Source organism: Triticum aestivum, chromosome 3B, assembly GCF_018294505.1.
Source record: "Triticum aestivum cultivar Chinese Spring chromosome 3B, IWGSC CS RefSeq v2.1, whole genome shotgun sequence".
Taxonomy (NCBI): Eukaryota; Viridiplantae; Streptophyta; class Magnoliopsida; order Poales; family Poaceae; genus Triticum; species Triticum aestivum.
The window spans coordinates 36,129,399-36,150,999 of NC_057801.1; the positions used below are offsets into that span (position 1 = coordinate 36,129,399).

The 21,601-nt window shown below is 42.8% G+C and overlaps 1 protein-coding gene across 2 annotated transcripts; it reads left to right on the forward strand.

The window, feature by feature from the left end:
• The first annotated feature begins 14,664 nt into the window (after positions 1-14,664).
• LOC123068419 (uncharacterized) lies at positions 14,665-21,111 on the forward strand. Of its 2 annotated transcripts, none has more exons than XM_044491008.1 (14): positions 14,665-14,966; positions 15,706-15,847; positions 16,098-16,138; positions 16,235-16,288; positions 16,381-16,464; positions 16,637-16,722; positions 16,903-16,983; positions 17,787-17,917; positions 18,619-18,657; positions 19,316-19,383; positions 19,463-19,553; positions 19,960-20,035; positions 20,529-20,601; positions 20,732-21,111. In XM_044491008.1, the coding sequence occupies exons 1-14, from the start codon at positions 14,863-14,865 to the stop codon at positions 20,877-20,879; spliced, it is 1,218 nt and encodes a 405-aa protein (XP_044346943.1). In that variant the 5' UTR covers positions 14,665-14,862; the 3' UTR covers positions 20,880-21,111. The 2 variants fall into 2 exon arrangements, with proteins under 2 accessions (XP_044346943.1, XP_044346944.1); XM_044491009.1 differs by having other exon boundaries at positions 19,960-19,999.
• Positions 21,112-21,601: the final 490 nt, after the last annotated feature.

Below are 21,601 nucleotides of genomic sequence, written 5' to 3' on the forward strand. Positions count from 1 at the left end.
TATAATACACGACGCTCCAAGCAAAACACATATCATGTGGCGAATAAAAATATAGCTCCAAGTAAAGTTACCAATGAACGAAGACGAAAGAGGGGATGCCTTCCTGGGGCATCCCCAAGCTTAGGCTTTTGGCTACTCTTGAATATCTTGGGGTTCCATGGGCATCCCAAGCTAAGGCTCTTGCCACTCTTATTCCATAGTCCATCAAATCTTTACCCAAAACTTGAAAACTTCACAACACAAAACTCAACAGGAAATCTCATAAGCTCCGTTAGTGAAAGAAAGAAAACCACCACATAAGGTACTGTAGTGAACTCATTCTTTATTTATTTTGGTGTTAAACCTACTGTATTCTAAGTTCTCTATGGTTCATACCACTTAATACTAGCCATAGATGCATCAAAATAAGCAAACAACACGCGAAAAACAGAATCTGTCAAAAACAGAACAGTCTGTAGCAATCTGTAACTAACGCAAACTTCTAGAACTTTAAAAATCCTAAAAAAATAGGAAGTCCTGGAAAATTTGTATATTGATCAGAAGAAAAAAGAATCAACGCAAAATCACGTTTCTGTGATTTAACAAAACTAATTTCATGCGCGCAAAGTTTCTGTTTTTCAGCAGAATCAAATTAACTATCATTATAGGTTATCCTATAGGTTCTACTTGGCACAAACACTAATTAAAACATAAAAACACATCTAAACAGAAGGTAGGTGCAAAATTTATTACTAAACAGAAGCAAAAACAAAAACACAAATAAAATTGGGTTGCCTCCCAACTAGCGCTATCGTTTAACGCCCCTAGCTAGGCATAAAAGCGAAGATAGATCTAAGTAGTGCCATCTTTGGCACTAAATTCATAAGTAGCCCGCATGATAGATTCATAAGGTAATTTGAATTTCTTTCTTGGAAAGTGCTCCATGCCTTTCCTTAATGGAAATTGGAATCTAATATTCCCTTCCTTCGTACCAATAATCGCGCCAATCGTTCTAAGGAAAGGTCTACCAAGAATAATAGGGCAAGAAAGATTGCAATCTATATCAATAACGATAAAATCTACGGGCACCAAATTTCTGTTTGCAACAATGAGAACATCATTGATCCTTCCCATTGACTTTTAATGGTGGAATCCGCAAGGTGCAAATTTAAAGAGCAATCATCAAGATCATGGAAACCTAGAATATCACATAAAGTTTTCGGAATCTTGGAAACACTAGCACCCAAATCACACAAAGCAAAACACTCATGATCTTTAATTTTAATCTTTATAGTAGGTTCCCACTCATCAGTAAGTTTTCTAGGTATAGAAACTTCCAAATTAAGTTTTTCATCATAAGATTGCATCAAGGCATCAACACTGTGTTTGGTAAAAGCTTTATTTTGACTATAAGCATGAGGAGAATTAACAACGGATTGTAACAAGGAAATACAACCTTCTAAAGAAAAATTATCATAATCAAATTCCCTGAAATCCGAGATAGTGGGTTCAATGCTATTTAAAGTCATGACCTCTCCAATCCCACTTTTACCAAATTTAGCATCAAGATCTAAAAACAACGAATTCTTGGGACGCCTACTAACTAAAGTTGACTCATCTCCAGTCCCATTATTATCAAGATTCATATTGCAAAACAAAGATCTAATAGGAGACACATCAATAACTTTAAGATCTTCATCATTATTTTCATGGAACTTTTCTGGTTGGGCAGCCATCTTATTGACTAAGGTAGCTTGCTTGTCAGAAATTTAAGTTATAGCCTTCTCAAGCCGGGTAATTTGAGAGTTCACACCATAAAATTCTTTATTCATATCATCAAGCTCCTTATTCATAAACCCCAAAAAACCTTTTTGTTCTTTAAGCTCTTTTCTGAAGAAATTATTATGCTCAAATTGCAAAGTCATAAAGCTTCTAATATTTGATTCAATCTCTTCCAACCTTCTAAGAAGGGAATCGGTGTTCTTAGGCAAAGCCATAAGGGCAAACAGGCACGCAAAAAGACAAGCGCGAAAGAGAGAAGATTGGGAAAGAGAGGGCAAATAAAACAGCAAGGGTGAAGTGGGGGAGAGGAAAACGAGAGGCAAATGGCAAATAATGTAAATGTGAGAGAGATGAGTTTGTGATGGGTACTTGGTATGTCTTGACTTGAGCGAAGACATCACCGGCAACGGCGCCAGAAATCCTTCTTGCTACGTCTTGAGCTTGCGTTGGTTTTCCTTGAAGAGGAAAGGGTAATGCAGCACTAGTAGCGTAAGTATTTCCCTCGGTTTTTGAGAACCAATGTATCAATCCAGTAGGAGGCTCCTCAAAAGTCCCACACACCTACACAAACAAACAAAGAACTCGCAACCAACGCAATAAAGGGGTTGTCAATCCCTTCATGGCCACTTGCGATAGTGGGATCTGATAAAGATAGTATGATAAGATAAATATATTTTTGGTATTTTATAATATAGATGCAAAAAGTAAAGATGCAAATAAAAGTAGATTGAAAGCTTATATAATAAAAGATAGACCCGGGGGCCATAGGTTTCACTAGTGGCTTCTCTCAAGATAGCATAAGTATTACAGTGGGTGAACAAATTACTGTTGAGCAATTGATAGAAAAGTGAATAATTATGAGATTATCTAGGCATGATCATGTATATAGGCATCACGTCAGCGACAAGTAGACTGACTCCTGCCTGCATCTACTACTATTACTCCACACATTGACAGCTATCCAGCATGCATCTAGAGTATTAAGTTCATAAGAACGGAGTAACGCATTAAGAAAGATGACATGATGTAGAGGGATAAACTCATGCAATATGATATAAACCCCATCTTTTTATCCTCGATGGTAACAATACAATATGTGCCTTGCAACCCTTTTTGTCACTGGGTAAGGACACCGCAAGATTGAACCCAAAGCTAAGCACTTCTCCCATGGCAAGAAAGATCAATCTAGTAGGCCAAACCAAACTGATAATTCGAAGTGACTTGAAAAGATAACTCAATCATACATAAAAGAATTCAGAGAAGATTCAAATATTTCTCATAGATAAACTTGATCATAAACCCCACAATTCATCAGATCTCGACAAACACACCGCAAAAAGAGTTTACATCGAATAGATCTCCACAAGAGAGGGGGAGAACATTGTGTTGATATCCGAAAAGAGAGAAGAAGCTATGGACCCGAAGGTCTGTGGTAAACTACTCACAACTCATCGGAGGGGCTATGGTGTTGATGTAGAAGCCCTTCATGGTCGATTTCCCCTCCGGCGGAGCACCGGCGAAGGCTCCAAGATGGGGTCTCGCGGATACAGAAGGTTACGACGGTGGAAATTGTTTTTCGTTGGCTCCCTGGATGTTTTCGGGGTACGTAGGCATATATAGGAGGAAGAAGTACGCCAGTGGTCACTCGAGGGGCCCAGGAGACAGGGGGCACGCCCTCCTATCTCCTGGCCGCCTCGATTGCTTCTTGACTTGCACTCCAAGTTCTCCGGATCACGTTCGTTCCAAAAATCACGATCCCGAAGGTTTCATTCCGTTTGGACTCCGTTTGATATTCCTTTTCTTCAAAATACTGAAATAGGCAAAAAAACAACAATACGGGCTGGGCCTCCGGTTAGTAGATTAGTCCCAAAAATGATCTAAATGTGTAAAATAAAGCCCATAAACATCCAAAAGGGGTAATATAATAGCATGGAACAATAAAAAATTATAGATACGTTGGAGACGTATCAAGGGATAATGGACAAGCACGTCCGTGACATGCTTATTGGTCTCTACAACTTTTTTGACATCATCTCTCGAAATTCGATCAGTGTGAAGCAGCTCCGAAGGCTACAGGAAGAGATTGTTATGATACTGAATGAGCTTGAGATGTACTTCGCGTCCGCGTTCTTTGACGTGATGGTGCATCTGTGTGTCCATATTGTGGATGACATAATAGACCTGGGGCCGTCAATCCTACACAACATGATGCCGTTTGAGAGGATGAATGGGATCATCAAAGGATTCGTTCGTAACATGTCCCGTCCGGATGGAAGCATCATCCAGGTCTATGTGACACAAGAGTACATCTCTTTCTGCGAGAATTTTCTATATGGCGCAGACCAGCCGCCTGGTGTTAGTGTTGGTTTGCCCATTAACAAGCACGATGGGTGGCTCGAAGGAGAAGGTCACTGCAACGGTCGCAGGGAACTACACGTGGCATACTCAAATCGACGCAGCAACTTTGACAGAGCAAACTTGGTAGTGCTACAACACCTAGACGAGGTAGATCCTTTCGTGGCACTGCACAAAGAAATTATCGCAAAGAAGTATCGTGACCGGGGGGGTATGCAGGACAGACACCGAAGTTACTAGAGAGCACAACTCCACTTTCCTACATTGGTTCAAAGAGCATATTATTGCTAATCCCCCAGAGGAGGGCTCTAACGACGGATTGCTCATATACGCCTTAGCACATGGCCCCTCGCCCAACCTCGTAACCTATCAGGCATATGATATCAACGGATACACGTTCTACACGGAGGCCAAAGATATGGACAGTGATGATCAGAACTCAGGGGTGACGATGGAATGCATGACCGGCAGCGACAACAGTGCAACTGAATGATTTTACGGAAGGGTCGACGAGATCTGGGAGCTTGACTACTCTAGACTGCACAACACGATGATGTTCCATGTCAGATGGGCTAAGAATGTCGAAAGAGAAAACCGGATTTTCACTACCATGACTATACCCGACGCCAAGAGCGCTACCGTGAACGCTATCGCAAAAAACGAGCCATGGGTACACGCTAAGCACGTGACACAATGCTTCTTCATAACCGACCCGCGCAATCCCAATCGTGTTGTCGTGAGGAGAGGCAAAAGGAACATCATTGGAATGGATGGAGTCGCCAACGAGGAAGACTACAATCAGTACGGCAACCCAATGAGGGAAGATGATGATGATGATGAAGTATACGTCAAAATAAGAATCAATACTACATTACCTAAGAAAAATCATACTCCATGGAAAAGGCAAAGTCACAATGAGGGGCTCAATTATTCTTCAACGAACAAGACAGGAAAGAAGCTGACTCAAAAACGAAAACGTCAACGCTGAGGAACCGTATCTTATCGGTCAAATGATGTAATATATATATATATATATATATATACATACATACATATATATATATATTCCTATTTTGTATACATATTAACCGTCAAATGATGCAATATATATCGCCTTCCCTTCATTCACTGCTCTCGGAAAAAAAGTGAGAGAAAATAAAGGAAAAGAAAAAGGGAAACTGGTTATAGTAGTAGCGGTTTACTGAAAAAGAGCTACAGCTAGTCAAGATAGCAGTAGCGGTTTCTGTGTAAAACCGCTATCGCTGCCTGTAATAGTAGTAGCTCGTTTGGTCTAAACGCGCTAATGCTACGTCCACTTAACCCAAAATCCTCACTCACTCTGCATCATCCCGCCTCTTTTCCCCCCCAAATCCCTACTCTCTCCCCCGTCGCACCGCCGCGCCCCGGCGCTCGCCCCCGGCCCCGTCGCTCGCCCTTGACCCCGATGCGCCACACCTCCCTCCTCTGCTTCCTCCCCTCCCAACCTCGGTCGTCGTCGGGCCTGCCTCCTCGCCCCTGCACCCTCTATAACCCCCCCCTCTCTCTGCTAGCTAGGGTTCTTCGGTTAATTTACTTAGGTTTTAGTTAGGGCAGTAGGTTAATTAATTAGGTTATCTATTTAGTTATGAATTTAGCTAGGTTTTAAAATAGGACAGAAATTTAGGGTTAAGCAATTGTAGTTAAAAGAAAAGGCAGCATTTAAGCAATTGTCCAAATCAACATCCCTTGTTACAGCAAATTTAGGTAGGCTGAATTTATATGCAAATTTGAACTGGACATGTGATATGTGGACATGTCATGTTTTGGGCATGTAATGTTTGGAATTTGGACATGTCATTTGGACATGTGATGTTTTGGTTCAATTTTGGTAAATGATCCGAGTGTCCTATGTTACGCCGGAATGTTGATTCATTTACGTTCCGGTGAATTTCAGGCGCTCGATATGTTCATTTTTTAGCAAAGGTCATGCCGAAATTTTCCGTGAATTTTGGCATGATTTGTGCTAGATAGTAGGCATATCGAGTGTTGGCACATAGATTTCTTTTTTATGTCATTTCTCATTTTTTCATACTTTTAGAAATAAACGAGGATACTTAATCATAGGAAACATGTCGAACAACGAAGAAACTGGGCCTTCTGACCAAGATGCAGACGAGATGGATTATGAGGGTGAACAAGAGTACCTCGACTATTTGAGTGCTAAGCAAGGTTTGCAGGTCGGCCTCGATGATGGTACTGACGCCGACATCGACACCGACGGCTCCGACACCGATGGCGGTGCCGAGACTGGTGGGGAAGGTACGGCGGGGAAGATACCGGCGGGGAAGGTACCGGCGCCAATGCCACTACCGAAAAGAAGAAGCATAAAAAGCAGAGGATACGAAAACCTAACAAACTAGGGATTGGACGACTAGTGGTCACAAAGATGGCACCTGGCAAGTTTGAGCCATTAGAGCCGGAAGAACCTCGCACGTGCTATGGGAACCAAATAGGATGCATCCTACGGGAATGCGCGAGCTTCAACGATGATGACTTAAGGAGTAAAGAACATTTGACGCAGTTTCTCCTAACGAAGTTGCACAAGAGATTCAAGTTCCCTGACCGGGATGATAACATAGAACAACCGTGGGATGATCCGAAGATGAAAAAGATTAACAATCACGCCATGGGCATGTTTAGCAATGAATTGGCCTCCTGGAAAGGGAGGGTGAAACGAGCTATTGAGGCTGAGGAACCCCTGTCCAAGATTCTGGAGGAAAATCCGACACTTACGGAAGAGGAGTTCAAAAAGTTCAAGGACACTTGCGCTACCGAGGCAGCCAAGGCTAAGGCTGCGAAATTCAAGAACCTTCAGCAAAGGAACACGGGGAATCATCTCCTTGGAAGCCGTGGCTACCTCGGTAAAAGGCCCATACGGGATAAGGAGGACGCGGAACGTGAAGCCGCGGGTCTCCCAGACCCCTTTGCGAAGTTCACCAACCCCTTGGAGCGTGACTTCATCAGGGCCCGCTACAAGTGGGACAAGGAAAGATGGTTTTTTACACGGACCAGATCACGAGGAAATTGATTAGACTATTGGTAATTATTCTTTTAGCACCTTACATTTAGCTCCATATCTAGTCGACTACACATTCCTAAACGGTTCACACTCCTTCTGTAGGAGAAGCAACACCAGCTTGCAGCCGAAGGCCCTACTTCTCCAATGAGGCCCAAGTGGGACACCCCTCTCAACCGGGCCTTGAACGAACTTAAGGGACTCCCTTTGGGCCAGCGGCCGCAATATGGTCGTGTGCACGACGCTGGAGACGACACCACGTGGAAGGTGTTTTACAACGAGGGCCCGGAGGCCAAGAAGCAGAAAAGGAAGTTTAGTCAGGCGGACATCGACGCGAAGGTGAAGCTTGCGGTCGAGAAAAAAGCAGCTGAGGACGCGGAAAAAATAGCCAAGGAGAAAAATGAGTTGCTACAGCAGGCAGTCAATGCAGCTGTAACTGCCTGCAGAAATGATTTGGCTACTAACTTGGTTCCAGCTATCATCAACTGGACGAAGGAAAATCCAGACAAGACGGTACATGATTTCCCGATGCCCAGTTTCATCGGGAGCAACTCCATGAACAACAACAACACCGCACCATCACTTGCTCACACAATCGGGCCTCCTCTCGCAGTCGCTCCTGCTCATAGCAGACCGTCCTCAGTCTCTGGCGTGCTAGGTGGGCCTTCGTCTTTGGCTGAGCTCGACGTCGTCACGGTAATTACATGTCGCACCAACATATATATATATATATAGAATATTCCATTTTCGTTGCCTTTCAGATGTTTTACGCCACAGACATATGTGTTTGCAGGGCGAAGAAACCCCGTGCACCATACTCTACTTGATCAAAGGGCAGAAGGTGGACGTGGGAAAGGGGATGATAATGAACCTCTTGAAACCCACGTTCCACAACCAGCCGATCCCCGCTGGGCACTTCAGGGTTAGCTTGTCTAGTGTGAAATTGGGGCACGAGGCTTTGCCTCCTCTAGTACAACATGTGGGAGAGGACGACGAGACCCCGCCGCGGATTGGAAGCTGCAAGGGTTGGGTGCTTCTATGGCCGAAGAATCTTATTCGTCTGGAGCCGGCCGAGAGCACTCCAATAACCACACATCAACAAGAATGTGCGGAGACCACCACCCCGCCTACGCAATTACCAGCTCCTGTAGTGCAGGGTGAGAGCGGCGGACGACGTGATGAAGGGGGTGCAATACTACTGGTTGATGTAATCGGTCCTGTAGAACAGAGAATGGATGATGAGACGGAGGTCGGCCCTATGGGTTTCCTCAATACAGACGCGTATGACTGTGACATAGATATGATGAGTCAACCATATGACGAATCGGGCCATTAGCATGCTAATGAGGATATGGATGATATGCCCGGGCAGGAAGGTCGTTGGAAGGATTGCAAAAAGTTTCTCTTCATGAATTCCTCACAGGACACGCCTGAAGATGCCGCCTCAACACAAGCTCAACTAGCCGGGGGTCGTACAATGCTTAGCTCAAGAACCCTGGGGCAGGGGTTAATGAAGGGTCTGGAAGGTGTGCCCAAGAAAAAGGAGAGGAAGAGATCGGGGAAGATAACTGCCTCCAAACAAGCCAGAGCACATAGCAGCCAGATGATGGATTCTGAAGAGCATGTACCCTGAAAGGTGCGGCCATGTTCCATCTCACGGGTGAGCCGATGCTACCGCCGAAACCGCTGGAGGCACTATCAGGGGATCTTAGGAGACTGCACGACCATGTGATGTCGACTGAGAAAAGCCTACTAGCCTCAAAGGATCCAGGATATCCGACATACGCGGCTCGTGTGCCTGAGGGGAAGTGCTACGTCGACACACGGCCCGCGGAGGTGTTCTTCCTGCGGTTTGACCATATCTTTGAGATGTTTCTGACAAGGTGGCTCGATTTTACAATCGTCCGCCTTTTTGCGCTACATATGAGCTCCGTCATGAAGAGTGAAGAAGTCTCGCAAATCTGTGTGGCGGATCCGTACTACATGCACGAGTCTTTCTTGAGTCTCGGCGACTTTGAGCGTGAAACTGCTAGGGACTACCTCCAAAACTTCATGGTACAGAATAAGGACCAGGAAATTGTCCTCGTGCCTTATCATCCAAAGTAAGTCAGTTCCGGACAACCCTTTCGTACATTATCGTTCCTTCTCGCTCATATGGAGAATAATTTGAGGTGTATTTTCCCCACCGGAACGGGCGCACCGTCCATATCGTTCTTTACCCGCGAGTCTCCCACGCCGTGTATTTTGACTGTTGCAGAGACTACGAGAAAAAGGACTACACCCATATAATGAATATTCTAGATGATGCTCTCCAAGGCTTCAGCATTAGAGGTGGCCACATGCAGATCAGGAAACAAAGGAACAAGAAGATGGGTTTCGCGCATAAAACTAACTTCTCCTGCATCCATGTCCCAAAACCAAGCAAGAAGGATGGATTCTACATCGTGCATCTCATGATTGAATTCAACACGGATCACCAAAAGCTTTGCATGACAAGCAGAAATGATGATCATATCCACAAGTGGCTAGAATCTCATGGAGAAGCGGATTATAAACTTACAGATGACTCCTTTCGCATCCAAAGGGACATTGCGACGATCATCATGAAAGAAGTCGTCGATGAGAAGGGGATGTTCCACCACGGCCCTTTATCGCGAGCTGACGTCCGAACTCGCATAGGCATGCAACGTCTATACCTCACGCCATTCAAGAGGCTAGGGTCCATCCTTGATGATATGGAAGGATGGAACTTCTAGTGATTTACGATGCCGATGATGATGATATGTGTCGGTTGAACTTGTATACTTTTTGTAGCGATGAAACTTTGTGATGTCCACGGTCCCCACCAAACTTGCGTAACGCTACTTTGTTAGTTTACGTACGATGACATGTGTACCTCTAGTTAATTAGTTTGCGTACTGCATGTTGCATCTAGTTGCTAACCCTTTCTTTTTCGTGTTGCTCTAGTATATTTTGTTGCATATGATTGTACATCCTCTTCATGAAGATGCATCTCTAACAGTTACCTAGTTTCTTGATGGCGAGATGGTAGTGCTATGTCGTGTACAAAGGGAAGGTTCCGGGGGTGTACAACGAGTGTCCTGAGTGTCAGGCGCAAGTGAATGGGTTCTCGGGCGCCAGCCATAAAGGCTTCAAAAGCAGACAAGAAGGAGAAGCTAGTTACTTGAGGTTCATGCTAGCGCGAGAGAGGACTCGTAACCGCCACCTCATGTACTGCATAGTTCCGCTCTCACTCATAGTATAGCTCTTCTCGCGTATACCTTTGTTTAGATGGATGACGTTGTAGTTACAAGTATTCGAGACTTGCATGTATCGCTATTTTCGAGATGATGACAAGATACCACTTTGTGTTGGATGATGATTATGATGAGACTATTTGTATGTATATGTTATGATTACATTTGTGGTCTCGCAGGCATTTGTATGTGTATCATGATGACATTTGTATGTGCTAAAGATTCTTCTATAAAGCCTGTTCAAATACAAAACAAATATGCAGAAAAAAGCAAAAACTACTAAAATTAGCAGTAGCGAGTGGAGAAAAGTTAGCAGCAGCGCGATAGTAGCAGTAGCGCGCACAGGAGAAGCGCGCTATAGCTATTAGCAGTAGCGAGCTCCCGGGAAGAACACTGCTGCTACACTTGTATATCAGTAGCGTGGGCGCGCACGCGTTGCTGCTACGGGTTAGCTGTAGCGCCTTATTAGTAGCGTTGCGTCCCGCGCTACTGATATACCTAGAACCCGTGCTGCTGCTAGGCTTTTCCCTAGTAGTGATCCCTAGCAAATCAACAAGTTTGAGTGGCTAGAGAGGGAGATCGGGCAATAAAGCTTCAAGGGCATTAATGGAGGAGAGAGAGAGAGGCAAGAGATAGGTGGGAGGTGGGAGAAGCACCTCCTTAAATAGGGTCCCCTCAGATCCAACCATTATGCGCAGAAACCCATAGGAACGGTACTTCCGGTGGAGCCATCGGTATATCAGAATAAACCGAAACTACCGTTCCACCACCGCTTGGCTACCGCTTCACAACAGAAGTTTTTCACCCTAGACCGGTAGTTGGAGCGGTGGTTGGGCCGGAACTACGGCTGGACCAGCAATTCCTGGGTAGTGGAGTTCCAGGCGGTACTACTACCCAGAACACCGGTAGTACCGGTTCGTCAAGACAAACCGGAACTTCCGTTCCATCACAGGTCTACCATCGTACCCGGTACAGAAGGGTGTCACCCCTGAGCGGTACTTGGAGCAGTGGCTTGACCGGAATTGCATGCCAGCAGTACGACCGCTCAAGAGAGCGGTACTACCGCCATGAGCGAAACTGCACAGTCACAGAGGACTTTGGGAACCTCTCTCTCCTCGAACGGAGGGTATATGGTGGGTGCAAAGAATGTGTACGTGTAGTGATTCACCCAATACCTTCCGATGAGGATTCCCTCTAAAATGTATGGGTATCCTACGATCAAAGGAATAAAAAGGTCGGAAACTCCGTCTTCAATCTTTTCTGCATAGAGGGAAGGCCTAACCGTCTTGCGCCACACAATGTGTACCTGAGAAAACTGGGACGCATGGTTAGTCCACACGCGTGTTGTCATCATCACCAAAACCCTAAGGTAGGACATGCCCTTACAGCATGCCTTGCTACCCTTTCTGTCACTGGGTGAGGACACCGCAAGATCGAACCCATCACAAAGCACCTCTTCCCATGGCAAGAAAAATCGATCTAGTTGGCCAAACTAAACCAAAGTTTTGGAGAAGAAATACGAAGCTATAATAATCATGCATAAGAGAGTTCAACAAAGACTCAAATAATATTCATGGATACATCTGATCATAAATTCACAATTCATCGGATCCCAACAAACACACCACAAAAAAGAGTTACATCAAGTAGATCTCCAAGAACATCGAGGAGAACATTTTGAAGATCAAAAAGAGAGAAGAAGTCATCTAGCTACTACCTACGGACCCGTAGGTCTGTGGTAAACTATTCAACATCATCGGAGAGGCATCAATGAGGATGATGAACCCCTCCGTGACCGTTTCCCCCTCCGGTAAGGTGCCGGAAAAGGCCTCTAGATTGGATCTCGTGGTTCTGGAACTTGCGGCAGTGGAAACTCTAATCTCTATGCTCCCCTAGGGTTTTTGAAATATTTAGCTATTTATAGAGTTGAGAGGAGATGGAGAGGGGGCCTATGGGCCCCACTACCCACCAGGGCACGCTAGGGGCCTCTAGCACGCCCTGGTGCCTTGTGGGCCCCATGGGACTCCCCTCGGGCACTTGCTTGGCTCCCAAGTTGTCTTTTGGGTAGAAAAAAATCTCCAAAAAGTTTCATGGCATTTGGACTTCATTTGGTACTGATATTCCGCAAAGTAAAAAAACAAGCAAAAAAACAACAACTGGCACTGGGCACTATGTCAATAGGTTAGTCCCAAAAATGATATAAAGTTGCTATAAAATGAATATAAAACATCCAAGATTGATAATATAACAACATGAAACAATAAAAAATTATAGATATGTTGGAAACGTATCACCCTGTCCCTCCAGTTGGTCCTCTCCACTCGCCCAGTAAGAGCATGGCCCTGAATCAGCAGGGTCATGATCATGGTGAAGTCCTCGAGTGTCACCGTCATCTCACCATACGGGAGATGGAAACTATGCGTCTCGGGGCGCCACCGGTCGATCAATGCCGTGAGAGCCGTGCAGACGAGCGTCGGCAACTTTTGTTTGAACTGAAGCATGAATCGAGCAGTCGTGCTCTCCTGAAGTACGACATATAACCGCTTGTCATATTGCATCTGAACGGCCTTGGTGTGGCCCCTCATCCGCAATGGGGGTAGCATTTGGCAAAATATAATCAGAAATACTTAGTAACTTCATTTCTCATAATAACCAATAACTTCTGCAACAACTTGATCATGTATATTACCACTCCATTCTCCACAAAACGGGAGCGCTGACCGTTGCCGAAAGCATGATGTACTTGACGCCGATGTTGGGCGCAAGGGGGGGGGCTAAAACAATTGGAAATGAATCAAGTTCAAATATAAATGATATCATTTTCAACCAACATGAATCATATCATTTTGAAATATAAATGATATCATTTTCGATAAACATGAATCATTTTCAACCAACATGAATCATATCAAGTTCAAATCTAAAGTCAGCATACATATGTATATGATTCATTCATTCAACAACATCCATCATATGTAGCCAACTAGTTACAATCCCTCCGACATCCATCATATGACCATTCATTCAAAAAAATGGTGGTAAACTAGGGTTCATATGGAAACTACATATAATCTCTCCAGCTAGTTACTAGAGTTCATATTCAACCTCATACATCATATAGAATAAAGCTAAGCGAACCTAGGATCAACCAAAATTAAAATCTAGTAGGAAAAAATGGTCCATTTTGACCAAATAATGCATCGAATCAAAAACATTTTGACTAAAACTAATTGGAGGGATTGAGAGAGCTTACTTTTCTCATTTAGGAGCCATCTCGATCCGCAAAAATGGTGGAGAGACGAAGAAGATCGGAGGGGGGGAGTGGAGGGATGAGGAGGAGTTGCTCTTTGTTACTGGGTGGTGCGGCTCAGGGGAGAAGATGGGGGGTGGCGTTGGTGGGTGGGCCCTGCGCCCCGGCCCCATGGTTTATAACTGTTCAACATCTATCGCCAGGGTCTCCGGCGGTAGGGTTTCATAGCCTACCGCCTGTGTACCTGGCAGTAGGGTGGACGGCAAGAGACGACTGTCATTTACTCGGACTGACGTGGATGAGTGAGCTACCGCCTAGGCTTTGGTGGTAGCCTTTACAACCCTAGCGCCATGGACCCTGACAGTAGAGAAAAGTGTCAAATCTCGAAATAATTTTGGTCAGATCATGTTAAACTTTTCGAAAAAAGATCAAAACACGAAAGGGTTGTTTGGTTCGTGACTAAGATTGCCAAAGTTTGTCACACCTAAGATTAGGCAAGTTTGACCAAATTAGTTGAGTGTTTGATTTAAGGCACGCCTTAGACAAGCCACACCAAGACCCCGCTTGACATGTACACAAAAAAGTGACAATTTGCCAATTTACGGCTCTCATTTTATTGAGCTAACCTAAGACAAATTTAACAAAAAATGTGTGGCAATGCAAGACTAGAACCAAACAGCCGAAAATTGGCCATCTATGCCCGCTTGGACATTCGTATGCGTTCAAGTGCTGCTCAGTCTGATGCCCGCTGCGCCGGCCAGGAAAAAAATAGTACTACTAGTACTGTAGCAGCAAAGGCAATGGCCGGCCCCACTCCGTGACCTCCGCGGTCAGTACAGTACCGCAAGAATAGCGTGGGTTGTACGCTGGTCACCACTCGCGTTCACGGGACGAAGGCCCAGAAAACCGAGGAAGAAAAAGGCCCAAACCGAGGAAAAAGGAAAACGTTCAGTGCCTAGGCGATACACGACGGTGCCGAGACGTGCCACGTGACGCACTGGGGCACTCCTGCTCCCTTCTTCTTTAGCAAGAAAGAAAGAAGAAAGAAAACAGTCCCCGGCCGCCGCACCTGAGAGCCCTCATAAAAGTTCGTCGAAAATAATTGGCGAAAAGACTGGATCTTTATCTGCAGCGAGGTGCTTCTGGAGAAGAAGGGTAAGCAGGATTCAGACATCCATCAGGAGATGGGGGTCAAGAAGCCGCAGCCGGCGCCGGAGAAGCCAAAGCCGGAGCCGCAGGTGCTAGTGCCGCCGGTCTTCGACTTCCCTCCCTTGGCCGCCCGCACCAGGTCTTCCCCGTCGGCTCCTCTCTTTCTTGAGAATTCTTTCTTTTGATTATCAATTAGGACTACTTCCCTCTCTTAATTCCTATATTGTCTTGCCCCCCCCCCCCCCCCCCCCCACACACACACACACACACACGCACACACAAATTTGCATCTGTCTGACGATTTCGTAGCGCAAATCGCAGGGAAATTGGGTATTTAATGCACTAGGGTTTGGGGGGATCTCCTAGCTACACAAACTATGGGCTGGAGAGAAAGTAGATAGTGCTGTAGAAGCTAAGTTTTGGTATCATCATTATTGGTTGAGTTTAGCCGCCGATTAACAGTTTAGCTGAAAATTGACAGCCAACGGCAGCTTCCTTCTCGCGCTTGGCCCATCTGAGCCCTTCACATCTCCTGGACCATCCGATGCCACTTAACAATTCACTTCGTTTTAACTGAAGAAAACAACAGCTGCTGACTGACTGACGAACTGAAAGAATTAACATCCTGACAATCTGCACTGCTATCACTACCACTCCCTCCGTTCCCTGATATAAGACCCTTTTAGCTATTTCAATATTGACTACATACATACTAAAATGAGTGAACATATACATATTAAAATGTGTCTAAATACATTCGAATCAAGAAAAAGCTAAAATGTCTTATAGTATTAGAGAATGGAGGGAGTATATGTATAGCTCTAGATTGCTCTTTGATTGTTGTATGCGCGCTCAAGTACATATAATCAATCATGCAGGATGTTGGTGCCGGCATATGAGCTCATGTTCGGAAAGCTCGCGCGACGCAGCCTCTTTGATGACTACCTCCATTCTGGGGGCGTGGATGCGCAGATTGTGTTGAAGCAGCTGGGAGATTCTCATGCTGATCTCACTGCCACTGTATCCATCAAGCAAATATATTTGATTGCTGCTTTTTCTTGTAATTAGTATGGTTCTGTCCCATTCATGACTACAAGTTGTGTTTCAGTAGTATATATGATTGCTGTTGAAGCTTGGTATAAAATGAGTTCTTAAATTATCTATATATACCCTATTTCTTTTCTCTATGTAGCTGCTCAGTTTCAGGACTCTTGTCTCTTTTCCTGAGTTATTGCAAGAAAAATTGTTTTCCCTAACTTTAAATCACTAGATGTCTACAAATGGGGGGGAAGCTCACTTTCGATGGCAGAGGTGCTTATTGCATACAGTTTACCGTAGCTATATTTTCCAGTTTTTAATGCATACTTGTTATGATGAACACCAAATGGCTTGACATTTTTTTTGTAGGGATTTGAAAGATCCCAATACGTTTGTGGACTTTCTTGTGTCGACTTCAAAGCCGTAAGTTATCTCTTGTTTGTCATGAACAGTTCTAATTCTGTTATGCAAGGTGCAGAAATATACCGATTTGGCTTATAACTTGTATTTTCCAGCACAATGCGGCTGTCTTCAAGCATTTACTATCCGAAGTATCGTATTGGCGCCTTTGGGACATTCCCTTTGAATATGGCAAACAGGTAGGTTGTGTATCTTATATCTTGACTGTGGCTGTCGATCATCTATTTAGTTGTACATAGCTTCCTACTAACATCTTGATGAGACATTTCCATGACCAGGTACAAGATGTTCTTGTTCTTGATTTGTAAATACGATTAGTAACATGGCGAAGTTTATTCTTCTGTTTTGCAGGGCATGCCCAGAAGATTATGGTGTCATGGGTTTAAGATATGGTTCAGAGAATCTATCAATTGGGGCCTCCTTCGTCCCATTTCCTTGTACGCCAATTACTTATAGTTCTACTTGGAGTATTGAATTATGATTGAAGAGTAAAGATGTTATGTACCATGTATTAATACTCTTATCAATTTTAAACATATTTATTTATGTTATTCTCTAATAAAATAATACTTACATTCAGTTATGTCATGGTATGCTGATATGACTTTTGTTTGTAGCGCCTGGTGAGGTACCCTATGGTGCATGGTTGGTTGGGAGAAAAGGGAATTTAAGTGCAGGCGTACAATACAAACCAATAGGTTTGTGTTACTAAACGTTCACTGATTATCAGAGCAATATATTCTACGCCGCAGATTTTGAGGCTCTTGCATATTCTTTTTTATTTAAATATTTGATACTCTTCTGTGTCCACATGGAAAATGCTCCTTTGCTTTTTGAGGCTTTCTGTTTACAATGTTAATACTTCATTCAGAATTTACCATAAAAAATTCTCGATTTAGGAAGGACCATAAATAAGGTGCATACAATACATAACTGTACAAGGGTGTTTTCGGACAACTATTTTTAGTTACAAAAGGTCTATAAACCGAAAATTCATATTGTCGTGTTAAAACTAAAAGTGGAACACTAACATGCTGTTCTTAATTTATTCTGAAGCTAAGTGCAATTAAACACCATGATATCATCATTTGGTTTTTCTCTATTGTGGATTTCTATGTAGGATATTACTAGACCCTACCGTGTATTTTATACCTAAGGGATTTTTATAAATAAACAAGCAACTTGTCAAGTTCATGTGTCCACAAGTCTGTGCACTTAAAGACCTTTTCTTTTTACAAATTACAAGATTTCCATGCTATGCATTTACTAGTTGCAATTCTAGGTTATTGTAATTTGCACTGTATCAGCTTTAAATGTTCTGCTGACATGTCATATGTTTATTATTACAAGCATTTTTCTATTTGGAGTCATGTGCCGTTTCTTACATAAAGATAGTCGGGATATAGATGTTCACTGTATTTACACTTTCCAGCATTTTGTTCTGTGTCACCAAACGCAAGCATTTTGATTTCTTCTGTGTACAAAAAATATACTCCAACAGGTGGAAGCAAGCATCCTATGCCTTTTACTGACTTGATGAACTGGAATTGTGCAATCGGTTATGGTGTAGGCTCAAGTAGCCCACTCAGCCCTTCATTTAATTTTGCACTAGAGCTTGTTAGAAGTTCGCAGGTTTGTTATATTTATTCCTTATTAGTTGACAAGAAAGCTTCATATTGTGTGTTAGCTGGCAATAGCTTTAGGTATTTTTCACAAGATTAAAAACAGAGTGCCAGGCATGATGTCTATTGGTTTGTTAGGTTGCACTGGCTTATGCATTTTGACAGGATTATAAACAGACTGCCGGCCATGATGTGTATTTGATGCATATAATTAAGATGCTCCTATTTTTAAAAATTTAATACTGCTGTTGTGAACATGACTATTCTTTGGAAGAATTATTTAACTATACCATTCTCTGTTTGTAATTTCAATAAATTATTACTTCTACGGTATGCATGTGTTTGTAAAATGAGCACTGCTATATGCACGACACTATGCACATGATTTACAGACGACAATCCAATCAGTCGGTTGATGCATGGCAACAGACGGCAGCACACCCACAGATGGGCGGTCGTGCAATGGTCGTGCATAGTGTTTGTCGTGTGCAGAGCAGTTCCATTGTAAAATTCCTCGATTTTGACTTACAAATAAAGAATCCAGTGATCTTATGTATGTTTCCTTTGATAGACTATTAAGAAGTGGCCCTCAGCTACTAAAGGAGAACCTTGATATATAAATATAGTTTTTCCTTCATCAAATCTCATACACAGCAAAAGTTACATTTATTTATTCTCACTTAATGGCATTTCCTTTTCCTTGGTGTGCAGCTGGTTGCATCGTTCTATCAACACCATATTTCTGCAAAGGCAAGTGCAATTGCATTTCATTTCTTGATAACTAGAGTTGCTTCCTGCAACTACAATTGGGATTTAAAATATATCTCCTTTATCCTACTTAGCAATTTACTCTAGCAGTTCCATAAGAAAAATACTCTGCCAGCCCTTGAGGATTGGGTTATTTGTCCTGTTGCCATCTTTTCCTAGGTGAATAACAAGTTATATAACGTGCATATTATTTTGAAGATCATTGTTCTAATCCTTTTAGCTAGTTGCATATGTAGGCAAGACCATTGCCATGTAATGGTTGTCCTATATTTCATCTTTTAGGGAAACATTTTCTTGAAAGGTTTTAGGAAAACATTTGATAGACTTCAGTCTGTATTTAATTTGGGGATATATTACAGTTCATTTCTTTGAATACTAATGTTTAAAGCATGCATGCATTAAAATCTGATTATGTGCATTTAAAAGAAATATCATATTGTTTGGAATTCTAGCAGAATAAAATCCAATTTGGGATTAGTGTCCAGAATTACGAACTTAGGAGAAATCATATCCACCCAGTGAATAACAGGATCGACACTTAGGTGAAAGAATTTAGTTTGTGTCTTTCGTGGGTTGAAATAAGAAGTTATTATTATATTTAAATATTTCATCTTAACCAAGAGTCTGCATACTATATCAGGTACTAAATTATCGGGGTGGAGATGAAACTTTGAACTACATTGATCTTGGACTTGAGCTAGCCACAAGGTATACCTTAAACAAATACATATTTATCAGTTTTGCGACTGATTCAGTTTACTACAGCTCCATCTTGTGTGAACTTTAGGGTGGATAAAGACAAACCAACAGATGATGCTGGCAATTCATCGTTTCAGGTAGCTGCAAGTTGGCAGCTTCATACAGATTTACTTGTAAAGGTCAGCCGCACCTCAGTTATTTTCTTTTATGTTAGTGTATCCTGGCAACCGATGCTTCACATGCATGCCATGTCTTGATGGTCTATTTTTAAGTATTAGATATTTCTTATCAATCCTGCGGGAACAGAACTATTTCCCCTGAAATTATTCCGAAATTCCTGTAAAATTAAGAATCCACTGAAATATTTTGTCGACTAGTCAACGCGGTGGCAATATTTACGAGAACTCGCATGTTGGAGATTTATAACTTACTCCCTCTGTAAAGAAATATAAGATCATTTAGAGAAAGAGGGAGTACATGTTTGGCCTTCCTTCAAACATTTGTTACCTCCAGTTATACTAAATTTGGAGTTAGCTATTCCTGTCTTGATTTATTTGACAATCATCATTCTTATTTTCTTACCAGGGGAAATTAGGCCCTTCGAAATCTTCTGCAGCATTGGCGTGTAAGTTTCCACCCTTCTTTACATGTAGTATCACAGGTTTGCAACCCTTCAATTCCTTGAAATAATTTTATTTGCAGGCGCAACTGTGTTATAGCCTTTTTTTTAAGGATGCTGCATAAGACCTTGCTCCTGAGCTTCTCTATGTCTCTATGTTCATGTTGCCATAATATATTATCTAGTTCAGCTCTATGCTTTATTCAGAAAGAATCCGCTGTTTCCCATATTCACAGCAGAGTTTTCAAATATATTTGAACCTAAACACCTTACTTGATTATATAAAGCACCTCAGTGTTCCTATATATCGTGAACTGACCGCTCGAGAATCTGATACAAGATGTTTTGATGCCGGCCTTTAGTTCATGTTATATAGTTTTTGTAATTCTCGTAACATATGAACAATAATAACTATGATATCACCATGAATCATCAGTAGCTAATTGAATATGAAAGGATGCCATCTTTTATTGTAGACATGTCGGTGTTGTTTGAAGATTTCATCCGCTTTCTCAACAATGTTTCCTATTTGCAGTTGAAAATGATCATTCGAAAGGTACAAGATCGTATGGGTTGGGAATTCGTGTTGAGGATTTCAGAGAAGCCAGGTTGCATTTTTTTTGTCACGTATATATGATAGTAGTATGTCAGTAGTATCATGAAGTAAACCAATTTGTTTTGATTACTAATATTCTTATTGATGTTGTGCTAATAAGACTATTTCCTATCTTAATGCAGATACCAAACACTTAATCGAGAGTGTACGGTCTTGAAACAACATGAGATAGACGTTGATGGGAAGAAGCGCACCCTCGAGTTTGACTTTGGTCCAGGCAACTATGACAATTTACCAACGGAGTTGAAACCTATTGACAAAGTATTGTAATTGTAGGTTGTTACACTTGCTCTTCATCATGTAGTCGGGAAGCCCCATAAAACTATCAGTTATTATGGGTGTTAGTAGATTAGTTGATCGACTCTGCTTTGATAAGGAATGTGTTGAGACAGACTGTCATTCAACCGTGAAATACAATGGTACTGTATGCAGTTATCTGTCAAATGTTCAAGAGATAGATCTTCAACTGTCAGCAGGCTTAAGGTGTGAGTTTTTTTTTCTCTCTCTTCAAGTCGGCCCCATCGGATCTTGAATACTCGATTATCTGTACTATTATTAAAAAAACAAAACACATGACCATCAGGCCCATCTAGTTAGATCTAACCAGCCACATAAAAAATCTCACCTGACCTGTGTATGTTTAGCAATTTAGCAATGCAACGGGTCCCTCCCTCCCCATGATCCCGCTGCTCCACCACAGTCGCCGATTCCGGTTTATCGTGAGTTCGTGACGCCCACCGTGCTCTTGCTTGCACCACCGGCCGCCCTCCCCTCCCCTCCCGTGGTCCAGCGCCGACTCCAGCTCCGGCAGACGTTTGGGGGAGGGTCGCCGCTCCACCTTAGAGCATGTCTAGTAAAACCCTCAAACCCTTAAAGCAAGCATGTCTAGTAAAACCCTCAAACCCTTAAAGCAGTTTTAAGGGTTGAGAAGTGCCAGTTTTTTTGGCACTTTTAAGGGTTGAAAAACAAGGGCAAAGACTAGAACCCTCAAA

What these genes read in the sequence shown, in the direction of transcription:
- LOC123068419 (XM_044491008.1), top strand. Translation starts at nt 14,863, where the DNA reads ATGGGGGTCAAGAAGCCGCAGCCGGCGCCGGAGAAGCCAAAGCCGGAG. An exon ending in CCCTTGGCCGCCCGCACCAG is followed by an intron (nt 14,967 to 15,705) that starts GTCTTCCCCGTC and finishes TCAATCATGCAG; the next exon opens with GATGTTGGTGCCGGCATATG. An exon ending in ATACAGATTTACTTGTAAAG is followed by an intron (nt 19,554 to 19,959) that starts GTCAGCCGCACC and finishes TTTTCTTACCAG; the next exon opens with GGGAAATTAGGCCCTTCGAA.